This window comes from Primulina tabacum, chromosome 15 (assembly GCF_025594145.1).
Source record: "Primulina tabacum isolate GXHZ01 chromosome 15, ASM2559414v2, whole genome shotgun sequence".
NCBI lineage: Eukaryota > Viridiplantae > Streptophyta > Magnoliopsida > Lamiales > Gesneriaceae > Primulina > Primulina tabacum.
The window spans coordinates 35502489-35528003 of NC_134564.1; the positions used below are offsets into that span (position 1 = coordinate 35502489).

Consider the following 25515-nt stretch of genomic DNA (forward strand, 5'->3'; position numbering starts at 1 on the left):
GTTCCATCCTGTTACTAAATGAAGACGCACGTGCTGATGTGCTTCCACCTGTTTATCCTTCTGAGAAAAATTTATGAATTTTAAAAGTTAATTGTTTCAAGCTAGTAGTGTTTTTCACATTCACAAGTTCAAAAGCCAAGTGACTCTGCTGTCCACTGTGATGTTGCTGAAATCAGTGATGTTAACTGGGAGGTCAGATCTTCGCTTGGAGAGCTCGGATCAAACCTTGATACACTGGCAGGGAGATCGGCACGTCAATCGTGGAGCTCAGATCCGGCACCTCGAAATCAAGAAACACAAACAAGAGTGTTAGGAGGGGGCCGGAAGGTTGTTCCGGCGTAGCCCCTCCGACGCTCAAGTCAGAGAATAGAAAACTGAGAGAGTAGTGTGTGTGCTGAGAGAATGTGAATATATGAATTGAATTAAGAGTTAACGAAACCTGGTATTTATAGGTGAACCATAGAGTCCTAGTTTTGGTAGGTTTAGATCCTCAGAATCTTCGAAAGATTTGGTCAGATATTGCCAGATTTGATTAGATTTCAATGGGCTTTACCTTTCTGGGCTTTGATTTATGTGGGCTATGCGCTTTTAATTTCTGAGTAAGAGCTCTCGTAGGTGTGAGCCCACCTGCCACAGGACCTTGTGGGAGCTCGGCTCGGGAGCTCGGCCAAGGCGTCTCCAATCATCACGATATTAATATCAAGGAGGTCGGCTCGGCTTCACGCTGGGAGGTCGGCACGGGAGCTCGGTCATCGGAGGTCGGCTGACTTCTCCAATTGATGGAATTTCTTATATGGGAGGTCGGCTGGGATGACCTCCCAGGTGACCTCCCGGGTCCTTAGAATGCTGGGCTCCCAACAAGATGGACTATCGAGAGCGGGCCGAGCCCATCCTCCATCCGGGGGTATCACGAGTCCCCCCCTCAAGTCGAGCTGACATTGCAGACCAAAAGCTCGTGGTTTTATGAGCTCTAGGTGGCCCCTGATTACTGATCTCAAAGCTTAATGATGCGCTAACCTCATATGACTAAGTGTTGGTAAGTCCTGATGTGATGGGCAATAACCTCTAACCAAGCTTCTGGGATGTTCTGAGCTTAAGATGACCAAGCTAATGGACGTCCAGAGGAATGAAATCCTTCAGCTGAGCTTAGGAGCTCTCAATGATACCGATATGTGGTGACGAAGCCCAGATGCTTCCCGATCTTAGAGGATTTCAGCCGTGCTGATCGAGAATGACCAAGTTATAGGGTGTTCTGACCCTAAAATTCGAGTTTTTCATCTGAGCTGATCTTTTGATAGCTCTGAACTGGAAGACGAAGTTCTTAGCCGATCTGAATGACTAAGCAAAGTACACCCCCACGCTGAGTTGTGAGAGTTGTAGCTGAACAGAGCTGGCACCCAGAGTCCCTAACCAGATTAAGTCGTCCTTACCCACGCTGAACTGATCAGGAGCTGAGGTTCACAGTTTCAAGCCCTGCTGATTCCCGAGCCAAAAATGAAACGTCGCTGCCACCTGTCAGTTTAACGGCCAGCTTCACACATCCCGAGATGATCCTAGTCGTCCACCTAATCTCGATTTAACGGTCCGATTTCCTCATGGTCCCTCTATAAATACGAACCACCCCCCTTCATTTCATTTTTCACTTTCCCATCGTTTCACCTCGGCCCCGATCTTCCAAAAGAATTCCTCCTTTTCCACAAACTCCCGCTCTCCCGATCTTCAGTAGGTATTGTTTCATGGCCTTCCCCAACCGTTCTTCTGAGTCGACCTCCGAGGGGATCTTCCGAGAGGTGGATCAGTACGATCCCCTCACGGAGGTCGCCTCGGGATCAGGTGAGTATCCTGAGGCTGCGGGGGTCAGCTCCCGCCTCGTTACTGGTGATGATGGGGCAGCCCTGAATCAGCTCAGTCCCAGTCACCCCGAGGAGCCAATTAGGACGTCTGACCCCTGGTTCGAGCTCCACCCTTCGTGGCTGGATACCTCGGATGAGCTTCGCATCCGAGCTCTTTCTTATGCCCCAGCTGATTATGACTTTATATTCCCTCACTCTGAGGAGAGAGCAAACAACCCCCCTCCCGGCTACTACACTTTCTATCAAGATCAATTAGAGGGTGGCATTCGCTTTCCTCTCCCTCCTTCTTCCAAGAGCTCAGCCAATTTTACCAAATCCACCTCGGTCAGTTTACCCCAAACGCCTTCCGCACTTTATGTAATTTCGTAGTTCTTTTCAAAGTTTTAGGCTTCATACCTGACCCCCTTCTCTTTTCCTATTTTTACCTCCCCAAGAGGTCAGAAGAGGGCCCATTCTACTTCTCAGCCCGGCCGAATTGCCAATTCTTCGAGGGGGCCCCTTCCTCCAACAAGTTTTGGAAAAATCACTTCTTTTTTGTCCAACCCTCAGACTCATGGGATGTATGCTCTCGGTGGAGGGCAGCTCTCCCCGAGCTCCCTACTCCCCCCTCGGGCTTTCGTAAGACCCCCACCTTTCTCGAACCCTTTGGGGCAATCAGGAGTCGGCGTTTCCATACTCCCACCCTCCTAGCCGAGGACCTCTTGCGCTATTACGGGCTCAGCTCGGCCAAAGTCACTCCCCAAGGCAACGAGGGTATGGAAATCAGCTCGATCTTTGTTGACCCCCTCCCCTCTCCGTTATCTCTTTCTCTCTCTCTATCTGTTGCTTTTTTTTTTTTTTTGATTGAGCTTCGGTGATTGTCTCAGCTACCAGAGTCATGAATGCTCTCATCAAAAAGGCTGAGGCTCGAAGGCAACAGAAGGCCAGCTCAGCGAATGTGGGCAAGGGAAAGATTGTGGTTGCTGAGGTCAGCGCAGAGGAGGTTACGGTTGTCTCCATTGCTGAGACGCAAGCGGTTCCCACGAGCTCCTCTCGGAAGCGCCGAGCCCTCGGGACTCCTCGTCCTCATGGGCGATCTTCAAGTAGTGAGGAGCTCGGCCCCCCTCAAACTGAAGCCTTGCCCCTTCGACAGATGAGGTCAGATATCTCCTCACAAGTCCTCCGTTGTCGCTCTAATCTGTATGATATGTACCGAGAGGACCTGCGCTTCGTTGGGGCAGGGCCGTCTCCACTCGCCGGGGCTGTTCTCCGGGACGTCGCCTCGAAGGCCGACGCAGAATTCCTAGATGGGCTGAATTGGTCTGAGCTCGTCAGGAGATCCACCAGTGCCAGTGCTGAGGTAACCTACCTTAGGTTAATTTTTTATGCTACTTAGATTTGGCTAACATTTTTCCCATGCAGGCCGCTCTGCTGAGTGCTGAGGTGGCATTCAGAGCCAATAATTTTCGGAAGCAGTCCTCCAGGGAGGCGAGGTCCTTCCAATCAACCTCGGCTGAGCTGGAGAGCAAACTCACTGCTATTTCTGAGGCTCTGGCAAAGGAACAGGCCAACTCGAAGCGGAGGGAGGCTGACATGCGAGAGGGCTTTGCCGCCGAGACCATGAAAATGAAGAACGAGCTGTGCCTGGCTGAGGTACGTCTTGACGCTGCTCAGGAGGAGGCGAAAGCCGTTAAGGAAGAACTTATCATGGCCCAGCAGGAGATTGTTTCTGCAAGAGCTGACCTTGACAATGGGGCTGAGGTCTTCAAAGAGGCTTTCTTGAAGTCTGAGGAGTTTTGGGACGTCGTTGCTGAAAAGGCCCTTAACTTTATCTACGTAGGCTTTGATGGCGCCGTGGCCCAGTTCAGAGAAGCTGGCTATCCTCCAGAGGGGACCGCAGACGATTTCCTGGATGCCAAGAAGGTTGTGGAGAACCTCCCCCTGATGTGTGATTAGTATTCTCCAACCCCTTTGTACTGAATTTGTGATGCACTTAATTTATATTTTATTGTATCATGGGTATCGTCTCTAGTGGTGAGTCAGCCAGTTAATTTTAGGTCGGTTTATTAATAGTAAGTTGATGTCCTACTAGGAGAGGCCGGCTGGACTCTTAGAGCTCGGCCCAACACTTAAAACCAATGAGGTCACGCTGAGAGAGGTCGGCTGGGCTCTTGGAGATCGGCCAAACACAACAATAATAAACCAATGAGGTTACGCTAAGAGAGGTCGGCTAGGCTCTTGGAGATCGGCCAAACACAAAATAATAAACCAAAGATTACGCTGAGAGAGGTCGGCTGGGCTCTTGGAGATCGGCCAAACACAAAATAATAAACCAAAGGTTACGCTGAGAGAGGTCGGCTGGGCTCTTGGAGATCGGCCAAACACAAAATAATAAACCAAAGGTTACGCTGAGAGAGGTCGGCTGGTCTCTTGGAGATCGGCCAAACACTAAACAAAATAATAAACCGTGAGAGATGAGCTCGGCCCCAGGAGCTCGGCACAATACTTGGCGACAACACAACCGTAAAGTTTATGCCGAGCTGAGGTGAGCTCTGGGCTCCTGAACTGTCTGAGGGCGTAAACCCTTTAAAACCTGGCGTAGCCTAGGTGAGGTGAGCACTGGTGCTCCTGAGATGAGATGAGCTCTGGGCTCCTGAACTGACTTAGGGTGAAAACCCTTATACTTGGCGTAACCAAGATGAGGTGAGCTCTGGGCTCCTGAACTGACTGAGGGTGAAAACCCTTTTCATACTTGGCGTAACCAAGATGAGGTGAGCACTGGTGCTCTTGAGATGAGATGAGCTCTGGGCTCCTGAACTGACTGAGGGTGAAAACCCTTATACTCGGCGTAACCAAGATGAGGTAAGCACTGGTGCTCCTGAGATGAGATGAGCTCTGGGCTCCTGAACTGACTGAGGGTGAAAATCCTTATACTTGGCGTAACAAGATGAGGTGAGCTCTGGGCTCCTGAACTGACTGAGGGTGAAAACTCTTTTCATACTTGGCGTAACCAAGATAAGGTGAGCACTGGTGCTCCTGAGATGAGATGAGCTCTGGGCTCCTGAACTGACTGAGGGTGAAAACCCTTACTTGGCGTAACCAAGATGAGGTGGGCACTAGGCTCCTGAACTGACTGAGGGTGAAAACCCTTTTCATACTTGGCGTAACCAAGATAAAGTGAGCACTGGTGCTCCTGAGATGAGATGAGCTCTGGGCTCCTGAACTAACTGAGGGTGAAAACCCTTATACTTGGCGTAACCAAGATGAGGTGAGCTCTGGGCTCCTGAACTGACTGAGGGTGAAAACCCTTTTCATACTTGGCGTAACCAAGATAAGGTAAGCACTGGTGCTCCTGAGATGAGATGAGCTCTGGGCTCCTGAACTGACTGAGGGTGAAAATCCTTATACTTGGCGTAACCAAGATGAGGTGAGCTCTGGGCTCCTGAACTGACTGAGGGTGAAAACCCTTTTCATACTTGGCGTAACCAAGATTAGGTGAGCACTGGTGCTCCTGAGATGAGATGAGCTCTGGGCTCCTGAACTGACTGAGGGTGAAAACCCTTATACTTGGCGTAACCAAGATGAGGTGAGCTCTGGGCTCCTGAACTGACTGAGGGTGAAAACCCTTTTCATACTTGGCGTAACCAAGATAAGGTAAGCACTGGTGCTCCTGAGATGAGATGAGCTCTGGGCTCCTGAACTGACTGAGGGTGAAAATCCTTATACTTGGCGTAACCAAGATGAGGTGAGCTCTGGGCTCCTGAACTGACTGAGGGTGAAAACCCTTTTCATACTTGGCGTAACCAAGATAAGGTGAGCACTGGTGCTCCTGAGATGAGATGAGCTCTGGGCTCCTGAACTGACTGAGGGTGAAAACCCTTATACTTGGCGTAACCAAGATGAGGTGAGCACTGGTGCTCTTGAGATGAGATGAGCTCTGGGCTCCTGTACTGACTGAGGGTGAAAACCCTTATACTTGGCGTAACCAAGATGAGGTGAGCACTGGTGCTCCTGAGATGAGATGAGCTCTGGGCTCCTGAACTGGCTGAGGGTGAAAACCCTTTTCTGCAATAATAATAATTTCTAACAAAAATGCGTAATTTTATTAATATATTTGAATAAAGCATTAAAACCTGACGTCCTTGCATCGAAAGTAAATGACATAAAAACTAAAGCTTTTAACAATATCTAAGCATAATATTTACGGAGGTGATAAGCATTCCATGGCCTCTTCAATTTCTTCTCTGCCCAGTCTTCTAAGTAATAGGCACCTGAGCTGAGCTTCTCCACCACTTTGAACGGTCCTTCCCATCTTGGATCGAGCTTTCCGACCTTCTCCTCTTGAACCTTCTTCCAAACTAGGTCTCCAACCTGGAAGCTCTTCTGAATGACCTTCTTATTGTAAGACTGGGCTATGCGTCTCTTGTAAGCTTCCATTCTTATGGCCGCGGCTTCCCTCTTTTCTTCCAGGAAATCCAAGTCTGCTGCTCGCCTCTCATTGTTTTGCTCATCATAGAATATTACGCGAGGTGTCTCTTCACCGATCTCCGCCGGAAGCACGGCTTCATTTCCATAGACCAGGCTGAAAGGCGTCTCCCCCGTGCCTATCTTAGGAGTAGTCCTGTATGACCAAAGCACGCTGGGGAGTTCCTCCACCCAATTACCTTTTGCGTTCCCAAGTCTGGTCTTCAGGCTCTGCACTAGGGACCTGTTAGTGACCTCCACTTGGCCATTGCACTGAGGGTAGGCCACGGAGGTGAAGTGCTGCTGGATCTTCATCTCTTTACACCAGGCTTGGATCCGGCTTCCTTGAAATTGTCTTCCATTGTCAGATATCAGCTTCCTCGGGACCCCGAACCTGCAGACAATGTTCTTCCAGAGAAATTTGAGTACCTCATTTTCAGTTATCCTAGCCAAAGCCTCAGTCTCCACCCATTTTGAAAAGTAATCTACAGCAACAAGCAAGAACTTTTTCTGAGCTGGGGCCGTGGGAAAAGGTCCCACAATGTCGATCCCTCATTGGTCAAATGGGCAGGCTGCCACAATACTCTTCATTAGTGCAGCCGGTTGATGTTGGAGTTTAGCATGACGTTGGCAGCTATCGCATGAGATGACGATGGCTAGAGCGTCTTTTAACATAGTGGGCCAGAAATATCCGGCCAAGAGTGCCTTTCGTGCTAGAAAGTAGGATCCCAAGTGATTTTCGCAACAGCCTTCATGAATCTCCCTTAGCACATAGTTAGATTGCTTGGGACCCAAGCACTTGAGAAGAGGCCGAGAGGCTGACCTCTTGTAAAGAGTTCCGTTGACCAGTATAAACCGAAGGCTCCTTCGTTTCATCATGTATGCCTTTTTTGGATCTTCGGGGAGCACTCCATCTTTCATGTAATCCAATAACTCGGTGCGCCAGTCATTGTCTTCGAGCTCAGGGGAGGGGTAGTGCAAAGAAGGACTTAGTTCTACTTGGACCACCACCTCTCTTGATTTCCAACTGTGGAGTGAGCTTGCCATTTTTGCGAGGGAGTCGGCTCCCTCATTCTCCTCCCTGGGGATCTGCTTAAAAACCAGTTCTGTAAAGAGTTCTTTAGCCGCCTCCACCGCTTTTACGTATTCTATCAGTCTTTCATTCTTGATATCATAGGATCCATTCATTTGGTTGGCCACCAGCTGAGAATCAGAGAAGATGTGGACCCGAGCAGCTCCGACTTGCCGTGCTGCTCTTAGACCTGCTAAGACCGCCTCGTATTCTGCCTCATTGTTGGATGCCCTAAAGTCTAGTCTCACAGCTAACTTTAGTTCATCCCCTTTCGGAGAGATCAATAACACACCGACTCCACTGCCTTCATTGGTGGATGAACCATCCACATATACTTTCCAAAGATCTTCTATATCAACATGCAAAGTCTCAGCAAGAAAATAGGCCAAAGCTTGTGCCTTTATTGCGATCCTGGGTCCATATTGAATGTCATACTCTCCCATTTCGGTGGTCCATTTTACCAACCTTCCCGAGATATCAGCATGAGTCATTATCTTTCCGAGAGGACTGTTAGTGAGGACCATAATGGGGTGAGATAGAAAGTATGGCCTCAGTCTTCGAGCTGTTGTGACCAGAGCCAGAGCAAGCTTTTCCACAACTGTATATCTGAGCTCCGCTCCTTTGAGGGCATGAGAGATGTAATATACTGGGCTTTGTTCGGTGCCTTTCTGTCTGACCAAGACTGAACTGACAGCCATCTCAGTGGCCGAGAGATAGACATATAATGGTTCCCCTGAGGCTGGCTTGGCTAATATGGGGAGCTCCGCCAAATGCTTCTTTAGATCATCGAATGCCTTCACGCATTCTTCATCCCACTCGAACTTCTTAGCTTTCCTAAGAACTCAGAAGAAGGGCAGACTTCGATGCGCCGCTCTTGAAATGAATCGTGACAAAGCGGCGATCCTCCCGGCAAGCTTCTGGACCTCCTGGAGATTCCCAGGAGGTGTCATAGATTGAATAACTTTCACTTTCTCAGGATTGGCCTCAATCCCTCTTTCCGTTACCATGTATCCGAGGAACTTCCCACTTCTGACCCCGAAAGTGCACTTTTGGGGGTTGAATTTTAGCCCGTAAGATCTTAGAGTGGCAAAGGTCTCGCGGAGATCCTTTATGAGATCGACTGAATTCTTGGACTTTATAAGAATATCATCCACATAAACTTCCACATTTCTTCCGACCTGGGCTGAGAAAACTTTGTCCATGAGCCTTTGATAGGTGGCTCCCGCATTTTTTAAACCGAAAGGCATCACCACATAACAGAACGTCCCTTCGGAGGTGATGAAACTCACTTTGTCCTGGTCTTCCTCTGCTAGGGGGATCTGATCGTATCCCTGATAGGCATCCATCAAACATAAGTACTGATAACCTGCGGTGGAGTCAACCAGTTGGTCTATCCTCGGCAAGGGGTAGTAATCTTTTGGACAAGCTTTGTTAAGATCTCTGAAGTCGACGCACATTCTCCATTTTCCGGAGCTCTTGGGGACCAGGACAACATTTGATAGCCATGTTGGGAAAAAGACCTCCCTAATGTGCCCTGCCTTAAGGAGCTCGTCTACCTGTTCTTTTATTACCTTGTCCTTTTCGGGGCCAAAATGCATTTTCTTCTGTTTGACTGGCCGAGCTTCAGGAAGTATATTGAGGCGGTGTTCCATTATCCCGGGGCTGACCCCATGGAGCTCTTGTGAGGACCAAGCAAATACATCAAGATTAGCTTTCAAACAGGTCAGCAGGTCATGCTTAGTTCTGGGATCAAGATCAGCCGCCACTCTGACGCTCTGTTGGACCCCTATTTCTACTGTTTCTGGCTCCTCTTCTGATGTGAGCTGAACCTCTTTTTTGGAGGTCACACTTGGTTGGGTCACAATCATCCCCACCTCGATCCAAGATCTTTTGATTTCCTGCTTTACCTCATCTACATAACAACGTCGTGACGATTTCTGATCTCCCCCTACGACTCGTACTCCATTCCCCACAGGATATTTCAGCTTTTGATGGTAGGTGGAGCTTACAGCTCGGAAATCGGCCAGGGCAGGTCGGCCAAGTATACCGTTGTAAGAAGAAGGGGCATCCACCACAGTAAAACATGTCATTTTGGTGATGCGGTGCGGTCCCGTCCCTAAAGATAAGGGGAGCATGATTTGTCCAATAGTTTGGACCGCATGTCCTGTGAAGCCAAATAAAGGCATAGAGATATGATCAAACTCGAAACCTTTCACCTTCATTTGGTCCAGGGTTCTTTTGAAAAGAATATTAACTGAGCTTCCGGTGTCAACAAAGATTCTTGCGACGTCATAGTTGGCGACAGTAAGAGTGACTAATAAGGCGTCGTTATGAGGCGCCACAACACCTTTCAGATCATCCGGCCCGAAGCCAATGACGGGGTCATCTTTGGGGGCAAGGTCTAACCCCAGACTCTCCATTCTCCGACCATGAGCTTTACGAGCTCTGCCTGAATCTCCGTCGATGGCGCCGCCCGTTATCATATGGATTATACCTCTGGTCGGATCATTAGCAATCTGCTGGACCTGAAGTCCTTGATGTCGCGGGGGGTCATCTCGACCCCCTCGGTTGGGTCGGATCTCCCAGAGTTGTGGCCTCTGATTCACCCCAGGAGGTCCTCGATCCCTTCTATCATCTCGATACCTTCCTTCTGGTCGGGCTAAGAGGTTCTTCATGTGAGGGTCTCTTTGCATGATCCTTTGGACCTCTTCACCCAATTTCTGGCAATCATTCGTAACGTGACCGTACTCTTGATGGAACTCACAAAACTTATCTGAGGGAGGTAAACGCGGCCCCTTTTCGGCTTGTTTCGGGCGCTCTAACTTCCTTCTCTTTTCGCAAATTGCCATGGCCCTTTCCAAGCTCATGGCCAACGGAGCGTAGGGGAAGGGTCCAGGACCTCGACCCCTCTCCCCTATTCTCTCTGCAGGCCTCTTCCTGCTCGGCTCCACTTTCTCCTTTCCCTTATCCTTATCGGTGGGTCGGGTATCCACTCGCCTTTGCCTCTGGGCGTCTTTCAGGTTCACATATTTCTCAGCCCGGCTCAGGAGTTCATCATAACTTTGAGGGGGTTTTTTCACCAAGGAGTTGAAAAATTGTCCCCCTCAAAGCCCCTGCGTGAAGGCATTTACCAAGATTTCTGTTGTCGCGGCGGGGACCTCCAAGGCTGCACTGTTGAACCTCTTAATGAAGTCCCTCAATGAATCTGCATCTCCTTGTTTCAAACTGAATAATCCCAGGGAGGTCTTCAAGTATATCTTGCTTGTGGCATACTGGTTTATGAAGAGGGTGCTAAATTCTCGGAAGCTGGTAATGGAATGTGGTGGGAGCAGATCGAACCACCTCTGAGCAGGTCCCACCAAGGTGGTAAGGAAAACCCGGCATTTGACCCCATCTGAGTATCGATGGAGAAGGGCGGCATTACTAAACCTCCCCAGGTGTTCTTCAGGGTCAGTACTCCCATCATAATCTTTAATAGTTGGCTGGCGGAAGTTAACGGGGAGGTCCTCATTCAGTATTTCGGGAGAGAGCGGGCTTTCCTTATCCAGCATAGGAGGTCGGCCTCCCATCTGCCTGCCAAGCCTTCTGACTTCCTCCCATATGGCTTCTAGGTGTTCAGGAGGAGGATTAGGAGGTTGTTGCGGTGGTGGTGATGGGGCTTGATTCCGACGGAGGGCCTCGTCCACAGATCTGTTAATCAACTGGGCTAGTTGGTCTATGCTAAGATCATCCATTTTTCCCCCTTGGCCCCCTCTGGGCCCTCGGTTATTGCCTTCGGTACCTCGGTTACCACCTTCATGGACTCGACCCCCTGCGGGGCCTGTTCTTCTACCTGTTCGTCCCCACATGTCTACGTCTTCTCAGTTGTTTTCCCACAGACGGCGCCAATTGATGTTGCTGAAATCAGTGATGTTAACTGGGAGGTCAGATCTTCGCTTGGAGAGCTCGGATCAAACCTTGATACACTGGCTGGGAGATCGGCACGTCAATCGTGGAGCTCAGATCCGGCACCTCGAAATCAAGAAACACAAACAAGAGTGTTAGGAGGGGGCCGGAAGGTTGTTCCGGCGTAGCCCCTCCGACGCTCAAGTCAGAGAATAGAAAACTGAGAGAGTAGTGTGTGTGCTGAGAGAATGTGAATATATGAATTGAATTAAGAGTTAACGAAACCTGGTATTTATAGGTAAACCATAGAGTCCTAGTTTTGGTAGGTTTAGATCCTCAGAATCTTCGAAAGATTTGGTCAGATATTGCCAGATTTGATTAGATTTCAATGGGCTTTACCTTTCTGGGCTTTGATTTATGTGGGCTATGCGCTTTTAATTTCTGAGTAAGAGCTCTCGTAGGTGTGAGCCCACCTGCCACAGGACCTTGTGGGAGCTCGGCTCGGGAGCTCGGCCAAGGCGTCTCCAATCATCACGATATTAATATCAAGGAGGTCGGCTCGGCTTCACGCTGGGAGGTCGGCACGGGAGCTCGGTCATCGGAGGTCGGCTGACTTCTCCAATTGATGGAATTTCTTATATGGGAGGTCGGCTGGGATGACCTCCCAGGTGACCTCCCGGGTCCTTAGAATGCTGGGCTCCCAACAAGATGGGCTATCGAAAGCGGGCCGAGCCCATCCTCCATCCGGGGGTATCACACTGTGTATATATATATATATAAGGGTGATTCCGATTAAGTTTCTAAATTGATTAAATAAATCATTGACTAATGATCAAAAATTCGATTATCTTTTGTCAAAAAAATTTTGGAACGAGCCTGTCACGTACCGGACTATCTTAGCTTAAATATAAACTCTCCAGTAGTGGGCTGAAAGAATAGTTAAGCCCAGAGAATGAGAAAGCCCAGTTTAGCTCGGAAACCCAGGTCCAACAATATATCTTATTCTGAAATTCAACCCGCACTGGTCTATCTTAGCTTAAATATCGATGACTAACATATTACATTTGTCCTTTTCCTTAAGCAGGAAACTTATGAAAATATGTAGACAAGTCAATAGTTTTTAAAAATATATGGAAATAATCAAGTATTTTATAAATTTTTTACTTAAAAATATTTAGTCAAGTAAGTTTTTATTAGTTGATGATTTTTTACTTGTGACAGTTTTACATGTTACTTGATTCGACATATTTTAAAATTCGAAACTTTGAGATTACGGGAAATTTAAAACAATGCCTGGTCCTAGAAAGTGCCACTGCTTTGTTGAATGATCATTTCAAAATCTAAGTTATTTTTGAATCGATGGATCTGAAGTAATAGATTTTAAATTTATCATAATTAATTCTTTTGTTTGTTTGGTTAAATCAACTTGATAATGAAATTATATATATATATATATATATATATATATATATATATATATATATATACACACACACACAATCAGGTATTAGAAAAATCTGTTTAGACATTAACTTAATCAATAGCTTAAGTGCTTTTAGATTTATTTAGTTAACTTCTTATGGTATAATAAATGTTGTAACGCCGTTTATGTGTATAAAACAGATAAATAAATTTAACTAATTGAAATTAAAATATAATTCATTAATTTGAACTTTGAATATAATAGTTTTTCTTTCAAATAATTTATTATTTTTCAAGAAAATATTTTGATGAGTCACGAGTTGAATCGATTTTAATAAAACCCAACCGTTAAAATCTGCGGTTTGGATTTCGGCGGACTCTACATATCATATTAAAAACATCACGTTACCATTTAAATTTGAAACCAATTCGAATTAAAAAATGAATGCAAATTGAATCTCATTAAATTACCACGGATTGGTTTGTTCGAATATATGAATTCTTCGAGGAATCATGATTTGAAATCCGGGAGGATAAATTGGTGGGCTTTATTCCCGGACTTGGTCCCCACTTTTGAAGCATGACATGCCGATTTCAGGCCTTCCATCACCATCCCCATCATTGCGTTCTGCTATTATTATGTCATATTTTTCAATTTATGCAATATTTTGTACTAAAATAACGTTCCCTTTCTTTTTTGAAATTTCCTAAAAACTTGTATGATACGTACATTTCGATCTTGATAAATTATAGACAAAACAAGTAATTTTATGAGATATCATACTAGTAGATCTACTAAAATCTGAAATTACCGATCTTTTTATATATTTTTCAATTTCAATAACACATACATTAATGTCGTCAAGATCATTTTGATCGTCTGGACCGTTTGTACCGCTAATAAGGAATCTTAATCAATGGAATCAATAACTTTAATATATAATTTTATTTATATAGTTTTCAAGTTATTTTTTCCCAGCTATTGCCGTAAAAGTGTCATCAAAAGTATAATTGCATTAATATCATATTTATCTCATAACCTGCCTCAATCCATATTCAGGCGCATTGCCTATTCCGATTCTTTCCATCCCCGAACGTAGTGCTTGCTTAATGCTTATGTTGCCTCCGCCATGATGCCATTGATTTTTGCTTCACCGAAGATTCTTTCTTTCGGCCATTGTTCAGTACCAAGAATCCGGAGGTCGACAAATTCGAGTGGGGCATACGCTCGCGCCTGATTCTTTTCTCTCGTCGTCTCTTTCGCACATTTCACTGTTTTCTTACGACGATTTCCCCCCGAAAAACTATTATTAACTGCCGCCCCTTCAACCCCTATACAGAGTACGTTCAGTTTAATTCAATCAGGAGAAGGTTAAACAATATTATTGTCAATGCGTCCGTCTCATTATTCTCCTTTCCCCCTTTTTGAAATACTGCAGCTCTACTTTTAAGTCTGTCTTTTATAACGTCTCTTGTGATTTTTTTTTTCTCTTTTTGTTTGTTCTTTTTTTGCTTTTAAGGATTATGGTTCTGGGTTTTTAAGTGAGTAATCTGGGCTTGTCTGTTTTTTCTTTATCGCATTTTATTGGTCTCGAGTCTGTCATCGCCTTCTCAAAGGTGTGGCTTTTATGTGATTTTGTTGACAAAACCGTGGGATTAGATTGACTTGTATTATTTTGCAAAAGTTCAGATATTTTGACCGAAGCTTATGAAAATTCCGGTTACTGCACTCAGCTGGCCTTTGCTGAATTTTTAGTCCTCGTTGTGGTGGATTGTAAAATTCAAGGCCGCGGACCTAACTTTATGCACTCTGTCTATTGCTTAGCAATAATTTTTTAGGTAAAAGATTTAATGTTCTTGGGATTACGACTTTGTATATCACTGGATTTCGCATTTCTATCCTACATCTGTTGAAAATAGTCACATGGACGTGATTTTTGAAGAAGAAATCTGATTAAAACTTTAGCTGTATTTGTTTTCTCGCTCCTAAACGGGAAGATTTACGAGCTAAGTATTGTGTTTTATCTTTGCAGGTTTCTTTCGGTATACTATTTGTATAATTTTAATATAAAGCGGACCTGGTAACAACGACATGAGAAAGGAATCTGTGGGCTTAGTTATTGGGATATCAATAGGAGTGGTGATCGGAATAGCTTTGGCTCTTGTCGGTTCCTTTTGCTTTACATACCATAGGAAGCGTTCCCAGATTGGTAGTAGCAGTCCCAGGAGCAGTGCAACGATTCCAATTTGTGAAAATGGTGCAGATACTACTTCAATATTGGCTGACTCATCAGTTGGGATAGAGTCGCCACGGTATGCTATACAAAATGGCATGGCTTTGTGGTTTGGTAGATTTCAAAAGGCTGGTGTGGTTGCTGCATCCGGGATCCTTGAGTACTCGTACAAGTATGTACTCTTTGCCTACTCATGGACTGGTGTGATTTAGTACGTACCATATTATTATCATTCTCTTAATTTGAAGTTTAATGTGGAATGAAGTGGAAATTTAAATGTCATTGGCTGTTACCCGTTGTTTAAAAAGTTAACCGTGACTCGTGAGTTTGTTGTCCATGGATATATTGTTTGGATTTTATTTGTGATGATATTTTCTTTGCACTCAAATTTTTTGCTTGTTAAGTTAGATCATGATATGTGTGCCCTTTTCACCGCAATCAGGGACCTGCAAAAAGCGACCTATAATTTTAGCTCATTAATTGGTCAAGGAGCTTACGGTCCTGTGTACAAAGCACAGATTTCGTCTGGGGATACGGTTGCTGTTAAAGTGCTTGCGACCAATTCAAAGCAGGGGGAGAAAGAGTTCCAAACTGAGGTACTTCAATTTGACAACTAGCATGTTGGACTGTGAGAACTTGCTTTTGTTTGTTGGTTGTAATCAACCAAACTGATGGAGAAAGTGTAATTAGTTAAGTGCCTAATCGTTAGAGGCTCAACTTCTGAAAGGGCATGACTATTGCATAGCTTAGGAAGCGAGGGTTGAAAAAGTTTTTCCTCTCATGTCATCTAATATCTACATTACTATGTGTTGAACAACAAAAGAAATGTTTATCGATAATATACAAGCAAAATGAATTATTATTGACTTATGTTTCCAAAAGCATGTAAGGGGCACCTTGGGCTTTCAATGTGCATCCACTCTTAGCCAAGATGCGATCTTCATTGTTGGGCAGAGCCTCGGCTTGTGTCTAGGCGCAAGGACTTGTTGTGCCGTGACCCGTGAGCCTAGGCGCTGAGCTTTTGATAGCTATAGTCAGTTGATAAATCTTTTTATTCGCACGGGTGAAAAATTCTCTCACTCACCCAGGCTATTTGGATAAGGGCTGGAGCTCTACCAAACAAGGACGAAAAACTGCATATTATAAGTGTTCAAATCTGTGCCATCGCCAGTACTCGTTGATTTATCTTTCGTTTGATTTTACTCTCAGGTTATGCTTTTAGGAAGGTTGCATCATAGAAACCTTGTGAATTTGGTCGGCTATTGTGCAGAGAAGAACCAGCACATGATTATTTATGTGTACATGAGTCGAGGAAGTTTGGCTTCTCATCTATATAGTAAGTTAGCTATTTTGTCCATTTAAATTTAAGATAATAAACGCCTCATTTTCGACATTTCATCATGGTGATATAAATTCTATTTAGAATCATTACTTGTTTTTTTTTTGTGATTCTCAGATGTGAAACTTGAACCATTAAGTTGGAAATTAAGAGTTCAAATAGCTCTTGATGTAGCTAGGGGATTGGAATATCTTCATGATGGTGTAAGTTAAAGAAACACTATTCTTATCCAGAGAGCAATTTATCTATATCTATATCTATATATCTATAAAAGTGTGGATAGTAGAAAAGTTTTCTCATTGTGAACGGACATTATTACCCTTCACATATTTACTTATTTTCATTATTAGGTAACATATGTGGTAATTTCACATTTATTCCATTAATTAATAATTAATACTAATTAACCATATTTTATGATTATTATTTTGTGTTTTTGACTTTCTTCTTCATGTTCTTAAATATTTGAGCTAATTTTAAATAAACATACTATTAAATTTACTTAATATTAATATCAATTATTTTTTTCCAAATTTTAATAATTTTCGTTCTAAATTTAATATTGATAAATGAAGAAACAAAAAAATTAAAATAATCAGTATTATTTTTAAACTAAATAAAATGAATTGAATTGAAAATAAAATTATATTTAATCAAAATTTTAAATTTATTTTGTCAAACTATTAATTTTTAAATGCATGAACAAATATAATATTTTATAAACCTAAATTGTGAATATAAATAATATTAATAAAAATAAATTTGAATCAGAAGTACATATAAAAGTGAGGACGAAGAATCGTTCATCCACATACATTGGATGATACGATACTAGAAAAATATTGTTGTACATTTGATAAAATGAGAAAGAAATATGTAGAAAATCAATCAATTTTTTCATTAGTTTTTTTATTGTTTTTAATTAACAAAAAAAGAGGAAAAATTTGAAAAAGTTAAGCACAATATAAATCTAATGTATTGATAGCCTTTTAATAATAATCAATTGAATTGAAAAATATTATTATACTTAAGTAATTATATTTTATTCTAATTCAAATTTAGTAATAAGAAAAAAAAGAACCTTAAAATAGAAATATATAATGAAAACGAATTCAAATTTTCTGTTAATAGCTTCTTTTTCAATTGGGAAAGGACATAATTATCATTTACATGCTTACTTATTTTCATTATTAAGTAACATATGTGTTAGTTTCACATTTAGTCTATTAATTAATAATTAATACTAATTAACCACGTTTTATAGTTATGATTTTGTGAATTTGACTTTTTTCCCTTATCTTTCTTTCATTCTAATAATATTTAATTAAGTCATATTTCATTAAAAAATTATTTAATTATATATTATATACATATAAATGTGTGGATGATAGAAAATTTTTCTAATTGTTGTAAATAAAGTTGAGTTATATTCATATTTTAATTTATATGTAGCAAATAAGTCATGTCCATGTTTTTAAATGTTTGAGCTACTTTTTTAAAAAAACATACTATTAAATTTACTTAATATTAATATCAATTATTTTTTTCATTTTAATAACTTTCTTGGACTTTCATTTAAATTCTAAATTAAATTAATTATGTTATTTATTGTTCTATTTCACTATCATTTGAATTCAATGAATTATTAAAAATAAATTTTAATATAATTAGATTTAAAAAAAAGTTCAAAAAATTATATATATAAAGGACTCATGATAAAGTATCTGAGTGCTTTGAACGAAGAGTCATTCAAATAAATTCTAAATTAAATATTGACAAATGAAAAAATTAAAAATTAAAATAATCATTATTACTTTTAAATTAAATACAAAATTTGAATTGAAAATAAAATTATATTTAATCAAAATTTTAAATTTATTTTGTCAAACTATTAATTTCTAAATGCATGAACAAATATAATATATTATAAATCTAAATTTAATTGTGAATTTAAATAATATTAATAAAAAATTAATAAATTTGAATAAGAAGTACCTATAAAAGTGTGGACAAATGAATCGTTCATCCACATACATCGGATGATGTGATGTTAGAAAAATATTATTGTACAATTGCTAAAATGAGAAAGAAATATGTAGAAAATCAATCAATTTTTTCATAAGTTTTTTCCCACTAATTTTGATAATAAATAAAATAAATTGAATGAATTATTGTTTTAATTACTCTCATAGATTCTATTTATTTAAGTCTCCTCATATTTATATATTATCAAATAGTACTCAATCATAACAATAATGCCATATCATTTTATTTGTATTTGTAGTGTTATTTACATACAAGTATATAATGACAATTATATTGACAAAAAGGTAAGCACACATTAAATAAAAAAAATCAACAAACACTTAATTTGAAAAAAAAAATAAAAATTTGAGCTTATTCACAAATTTTATCACAATTGATATTTTTTCAGCTTATTTTTCTAAAAAAAAAAATCAATGACGGTATCTATTATATGTTGAAAAAAAAGTAAAGTCAAATGGTACATAGATAAAATTATTATAAAATTGTTTTAAAAAATGACACAAATGAGTCAAAAAGAGTAAGAGCAAGATGTTCCTACAAATAATTATTAGTATAACGTTAACATAACTAAATTGGAAGTTATGTTGGTGTAGAGTAAGTCTCTTGTGAGAATGTCTCACGATTTTTATATGTGAGGCGAGTCAACCGTACCGATATTCACAATAAAAATTAATATTCTTAGAATAAAACTTAAAATGAAAAATTGTTGTCATATGTTCTTAATTATTCCAAATTATAAGTAAGTACTATTTTAGATTTTCAAGATGTAATTTTTACATTTTAGGAACATATTTATCAATTAACTGATATAATGAGTAGATAAATATCAACATCATATACTAAAATGTTTTCTTCCACTCTTATATTGTTTAATTAATTAAAATATATTCATATAATTCTATTTACACTCTTATATTGCTTAATCAATTCAAATCATTTCACATCATTGTATTTGTATTGTTATTTTAGTTCAATTTAGTATTTAATCTGATAAATCATTATTCCAAATTCTTATAATTTGTTTTGATCTATCTTTTTCCGAACGAAATGTTGTTTCATGGATTTGATCACGTTATGCAAAGATTAAAAATATTTTTACTATTAATTTATTATTTAGAATATAGGTTCACGTGCGGATGCACGTGCTTTTTTGCTAGTACCTATAAAAGTGTGGATAATTCAAATGTTTTCCAATTGTGAATGGACGTCATTACCCTTCACATTTTTTAATTATTTCAATTATCAATCAAGTAACATATGAAGTAAATTCACATTTAGTCTATTAATTAATAATTAATACTAATTAAACATGTTTTATGGTTATTACCCTTCACATTTTTTAAAGTTCATAAGTTGATTGATTTTTAGTTTATTATGCCTTATACTTGATTTTGGATATATATTTTTTAAAAATTTGTTTCATTTAATTTGATTCTATATATTGTGCTAATTATAATTTATTAGATAACATAAAATTATCAACTTGAATTTTAATTTGACAAAAAACTCGAAAGTAAATTACATAAGTTCTTAATTAATTTATTCGTCCAATATAACAAAGAGATTAAACTCAAATTTATAACAAAATGATTCAAATTATTTTTTTAGAAAATCAAATTTTTTATTTTTATCATATAATTTGTATTTACGTGCATCGCACGTGCTTCGTACTAGTCTCTTATAAAAATGTGCTTCGTATGTCCTCCTCTGTTACTCTTATTCGTTTTCCCTTCTTCAGTGGCTGATTTCTTTTATTTCACTTCAGGCAGTTCCACCTGTGGTACATAGAGACATCAAATCATCCAATATTTTACTGGACCAGTCCATGAGAGCAAGGGTAGGTTTCTGTTTGTTGTGCACTTTTCCCTCGAAGAAGAATGTCTACAGGATTATTGATATCGACTGTTTTTTGCAGGTAGCTGATTTTGGACTTTCAAGGGAAGAGGCGGTTAGCAAACACGCCTCAAATATTCGGGGGACTTTTGGATACCTTGATCCTGAATACATATCAACACGTTCTTTCACGAAAAAAAGTGACATTTACAGCTACGGTGTGTTGCTCTTTGAACTTGTTGCTGGAAGAAACCCTCTCCAGGGTCTTATGGAGCACGTTGAGCTGGTAAATTCTTTTGAATTTCTTTTTAATTCTTAGACTTCACTACTTAACTCAGTGATTAACTATCACAGGCAGCCATGAGCGCTGAAGGGAAAGTTGGCTGGGAAGAAATAGTTGACCCTCAATTAAATGGAAAATTCGACGTGGGAGAACTCAAGGAATTGGCAGATCTTGCACACACATGTGTCCTACCTATTGCGAGAAAAAGACCATCAATGATGGACATTGTTCAGGTTCTCTCTAGGATTCTTAAATCCAGACAAAGTAAGAAGCATTCCTTAACTCCCCTAGAAAATGAAGTTGTAATCAATATGCACCCATTAGAACACCGGCGAGCTGAATCGTTGGACAGCATGACTGATTCATTTGATATTTAAACGTAAGGTTTTTACTTCTTTGTTCGGCTTCCCTGATTTTGGATCTTGATCTGTAACATAATCTGAGGTGCTTCTGCTAGTATTCATATCAGTTCTTCTGGTGGCCTTTCATGTGAAGCTAAAGTAAAAGCCTTTTGTATTTCAAAGAGTAAAAATGATAGAGCCAGGTCAATGAGTTGACGTTTGATTTCAAATGCTTCAGGCGGAAGTATGTCAAAATTTTGACTCTTATTTAACTAGATATGCCAGCTCTTTCTTTTTCTACCACACCAAAACTACTGACTTAAAAATTTTTGTTTTAAACAAAAAAAATTACTTTGTGAAATTTAAGAAGTTAAAAAACCACACGATGTTAAACTTTTATTAAATCAAAACTTCGTACTGACACTGTTTTTTACTACACATGTTTATTTGCATACATGTGAACTTAATTATATTGAGAAATTAAAGTCTTCAAGTCCAAAATGATATCATAAACTAAATAGATATTTTTTTATTAATTATATTATAAAACATTAGAAGTTTCAAATATTTTTTTCATCGAGATATTTCCAGTTTGCAAAGGAGAATGGCTTTGATCCGGTATCTGTCATAACAACTACTGTGGGCGGTTCATTTCTCAAATCAACTGTTCCGGCAAGCATTCAAGTTGTCTTGTCTCCAGTCACGGGTAACTTCTATGATTTTTAAGAATCATGAAAAATAAAAATCGTCACAATCAAGTACATGTCCTAAAAGTACTCGTTTGAAGTTTCTCACTAGCATGATTCAAATGGTTTAGGTGATCCTAAGCTGCTCCCCATATTAGAAGCCATGAACTCGAGAATGGGATCGATCGCATTAGTTCACATCGTAGACATAAGCAACGCCCATATATTTGTCATGGAGCACCCTGAAGCCGAGGGTCAATACTTATGCTGTATAAATAGTTGTGCTATGTCTAATCTTGTCGAGCATCTAAGTAAAAAAACACTCTTGTGCAGACACGCAGAGGTGCATAGCTTTTTTTTAATAAGTGATGTATAAAGTTCTCAGAAATCTTGAGCTTTTGCATGTTTATTTTTAAAAAAAATTTGTGTCGGGTTTGACAAGAAGCAGCATGATTCAGTCCCTGCTGAGATATCTTCCAAGAAGTTGAGAGATTTAGGATTTAGCTATAACTATAACATTCATGAAATTATCCAACATACTGTTAAAATTTGTATGGACTGTGAATTTTTACCCGTCATGTGACCATGCAAATGAATAAAAAATTAGCTGACCAATGCAACATTGTTGCTTAAGCACTTCTATATTACCGTCAATTGTCGATTTATTTCATGTTTTCTGTACCATATAGCGTGACTTTTGCATAGATTTAGAATATTTTTTTTCTTCGAGAAATATTATCATGTACTAATTAGTTCCCCCCAGCCCGGATTTATCCAGTTGCTAGTGTGGCGTAACAACAAATATTTGGTCCATAATGCGTTTTAAGCCGTACAAATTTGCGGTATGATAATCTATCCAATACGGGATCTCCCCATCTTATCTCCATCATTTCACTTTCAAACAAGTAGGGGACACCCTATCCTCAAAGGAAGATTAAATAGTGTCAAACAAAAACAGATATGTTTACAAACAAAAAAACTTCAAATTGGAATGCTGAGACAAACAATGTGACATGTCATTTTCTTGATTCTTGTTATATATTCTACATCCAAATGTCCGCTTGCTGCTGCATTTAATGCAAAAACTCTAGTTTATGGATTACATTTTCTCTCCAAAACAATTCATTCTCTCCCCTTATATACTGGAATAAATTAGTGTTCCTCGTTATTTTTGAGGATTTGAAGATTCCCTTTTGCGATATTCCCGTGGAACGTAGCCAAAAATCATTACTGAGGTCCAGTGGCTTTGTTTTTGTCTTTTACTTCAACTATGCACGAGGATTCCCATCTGTACTAATGTATACTTCTTGATTAATGCAAGCTTTTATGCCTTTAAAGATTCACCGGAGGGGTTTTTCATTGGCTTTTGATTCAGTTTCAATGCGAGGGTGGACATTTCAAGGCACTACCTTAGGTTATAAACACAAGAAGTATATAATATAAGGCTTCACTATCGGAAGATATATCTCACCTTTGCTTATAAGCTATTTTTTATTTATTTTATTAGTTTTAACGTCGGACATCTATGACAAACTAATTTAAGATTGACAAAATTGTGCTTACGAGCTATTCTTTATATTGGATGATATAAGCCGAAATTGTGTTGGAATGCAACAAGACGCAAACGAGAACACACACATAGAATGAGTGTCTATTGAGCTTAATCAAACAAAGTAAAGAAGAATGCATATTATATTACCTTCAACAAAGAAAATTACACATATTGAGTGAGGATTTTTCAGCTTGTGATCTTCAGTTTTTGCAAATAATCACAAAACAAGGAAGAAGAGCCCTAGCATTAAGCAGGTAAAGTTCCTCAATATTCGAATAAAGACCAACTTTACCCGCCAAAGAATCGAACCCTGTTTGTTGAGCCATTTCTTGGATGTTATCCAATGGCCGATGCACCCTCCCCGCAATCACCCTGCACACTATCAGCGCTTTCCTAATTGAAGAATCATCCTCGTGCATTTCTATTGATTCGAAAGCTCTCCCACTCGTGCTCGTCGTGAAAACGCCTACGCCACCTCTGAGTTCCCTGTTGGTCGAAAATCCCTGCCGTATAATGCGACAGACGGAGCATCTGTCGGAGATGCAGAGGCTCGAGGATCCATTCATTCCCAGGGAACATGTTAGAGTTGTTCCATAGAACCTTAAGAGTTCGTTGCCATCTGCTAAACAACGTGGATGTTTCTTAGGAAGCTTGTTGGCTTTAAACTTCACTGTCTCCCTGTATTCCTCAAATCTGGACAGTGTTTTCTGCATATTATGAACTTTCAGTACCCTTTCGATCCTAACACAAGGATTCTCGGATTTTAGCCAGCTTGATCCGCAGATTATTTCTACTATTTTCCGGGATGAATCACCCTCCAGAAGTTCGGTCACTGTGTAAAAAGTGGTTAAAATATCAGATTGGATGTAATTTGGTTGAAGAGTCTTGCCAAGAAATTGCGCTCAAGAATTTAAAAATTGGAGAAACTTAATTAAGAAACAAGGAAAAAATTGAGAAATATATATTTACCGGCATGCTTGGAGAGGTGATGTGATTCAAGAAACTCCCACTTCACAAACTGTTCTCCACACTTGTGGCAAGCAACAGAAGAACCGAATCCACTAGAGTTATTATTATCACTGGCAAAAGATGCCCTTTTGTAAGAGGGGAAATGTGCAGAACCGCCATGCCCAAAACCTTCCCTTTCTTTCAAAAGATTGGCAGCGGCTGTCTTTCTTGGTGGAGTTGCTGAATTCCTGAACGCAGGATTAAAGTAGTGCATTGTGGGTTGCCCTCCAGGCCCTGGTGTCCCCGGCCTCAGAGTGCCCACAAATGTTCCGCCACCCCCGCTGGCGCTGCTAAAAGAGTCATGAAATCCACCACAACCAGTGATCTTAAGCTCACATCTGGAGTTGCTCAGAATGACTTCGTGGGTAATTGGGGTGAGAAACTCACTGCTGCCAATGGATCTTGGGCTACAACTGGGGGGCTTCTCCATGTGCCTCTTGCTTCCATGAATTACATCTTTCAGATTCGCAATAGACCTGGAACAACCAGACCTACCAGCTTTCCTAGTCAAAATCGAACTCAACTGCTTCCTCGTCTTCGGAACATATACATCCGACTGCTGTGATTTGCAATGAAAAGATTTCTTTAAAGAGAACCATACAGTCTGCGCATCATTCTTCTTCTCCCACATTTCTTTATCACTCTCAGCTGAGCTTCAAAAATCCTTCTTCCTTTTTCAAAAAAAGAAAACTTTTTTTTGGCTTTTTCACAAGAGTTTCAAAATCAAAATCCGATTGGCTGATATGAAAAAAGAGGCCAAACATCAGCTATTTCGACATGCCTCGTCTCAGAAAGCAGCAACTAATAAATACACCTGTTTTCAAGAAACACCATCACTAAACTTCGTTGCATTGACTGCATGCATAGCAAATCCAAATTCAACCCAGTTATATTAGCAGAAATATATTATTATTAAGGAAGACAGAAGATTATATAGATATAATGAATGGGAATAGAAGAACATCGGGAATCTTGAGTGGAGAAGAAGATGACAATGGACAGGAAACATTTGAGATAACAGACAGAGAAAAAATAGATGGATTGATTAAAGTTAGGCTCCAGCGACACCAAGTAAATGACATTAAAATGGTGCAGACAGTAAAGGAAGAATTAATAAAAGTGGCAAATGTATTTGAAATTGACTGACACGACACTTCTTTCAAAATTAACTGTATATTCACGGGCATCGATTCTTCTGATTAAATGAAGTCCTGTTTACAAACAGTAAATAATATTCCGTGAACACCGCCAGATCCTATTCAGCAAATAGAATTCAAAGACTCGTCGAGAAAACTTAGCACCTTTTGTCCCAAATTATACACGACGCTTTCTTTTTACACAATCAGACAAAAAAAATTCATTTGTGTCATTATTCTCAATGAATCCTTATAGACAAGTTTGCCATAGTTAGTAATTACCAAACTTCAAATTAAATAAAAGTATATTAGAAAAATATAGAAATAATATTGCCAAATCTATATATTTCAACAAAAAAAAATCAATATAATTGAGACAGAT

General features: G+C 40.2%; 4 protein-coding genes across 8 annotated transcripts; 2 read left to right on the plus strand and 2 right to left on the minus strand.

Moving 5' to 3' along the window:
• Positions 1 to 6020: 6020 nt before the first annotated feature.
• LOC142526137 (uncharacterized) lies at positions 6021 to 8066 on the minus strand. The gene is made up of 2 exons (XM_075630396.1): positions 6881 to 8066; positions 6021 to 6811 (listed from the first exon to the last, which is right to left on the minus strand). The coding sequence occupies exons 1-2, from the start codon at positions 8064 to 8066 to the stop codon at positions 6021 to 6023; spliced, it is 1977 nt and encodes a 658-aa protein (XP_075486511.1).
• A 5640-nt stretch (positions 8067 to 13706) lies between these two features.
• Positions 13707 to 20866, plus strand: LOC142526821 (calcium/calmodulin-regulated receptor-like kinase 1). 5 transcript variants are annotated; one of them, XM_075631434.1, is made up of 8 exons: positions 13707 to 14046; positions 14709 to 15081; positions 15352 to 15505; positions 16119 to 16245; positions 16366 to 16451; positions 20060 to 20131; positions 20210 to 20413; positions 20482 to 20866. In XM_075631434.1, exons 2-8 carry the CDS (start codon positions 14768 to 14770, stop codon positions 20785 to 20787), a joined length of 1263 nt encoding a protein of 420 aa, XP_075487549.1. In that variant the 5' UTR covers positions 13707 to 14046; positions 14709 to 14767; the 3' UTR covers positions 20788 to 20866. The 5 variants fall into 5 exon arrangements, with proteins under 5 accessions (XP_075487549.1, XP_075487547.1, XP_075487548.1 ...); XM_075631432.1 differs by having other exon boundaries at positions 13707 to 14016; XM_075631433.1 differs by lacking the exon at positions 13707 to 14046 and adding an exon at positions 14160 to 14514.
• Positions 20867 to 20980: 114 nt separating this feature from the next.
• LOC142526138 (putative anthocyanidin reductase) lies at positions 20981 to 22052 on the plus strand. The gene is made up of 4 exons (XM_075630397.1): positions 20981 to 20995; positions 21307 to 21457; positions 21569 to 21780; positions 21880 to 22052. The coding sequence occupies exons 1-4, from the start codon at positions 20981 to 20983 to the stop codon at positions 22018 to 22020; spliced, it is 519 nt and encodes a 172-aa protein (XP_075486512.1). The 3' UTR covers positions 22021 to 22052.
• A 1016-nt stretch (positions 22053 to 23068) lies between these two features.
• LOC142526820 (uncharacterized) lies at positions 23069 to 25183 on the minus strand. The gene is made up of 3 exons (XM_075631429.1): positions 24812 to 25183; positions 23959 to 24668; positions 23069 to 23821 (listed from the first exon to the last, which is right to left on the minus strand). The coding sequence occupies exons 2-3, from the start codon at positions 24626 to 24628 to the stop codon at positions 23190 to 23192; spliced, it is 1302 nt and encodes a 433-aa protein (XP_075487544.1). The 5' UTR covers positions 24629 to 24668; positions 24812 to 25183; the 3' UTR covers positions 23069 to 23189.
• Positions 25184 to 25515: the final 332 nt, after the last annotated feature.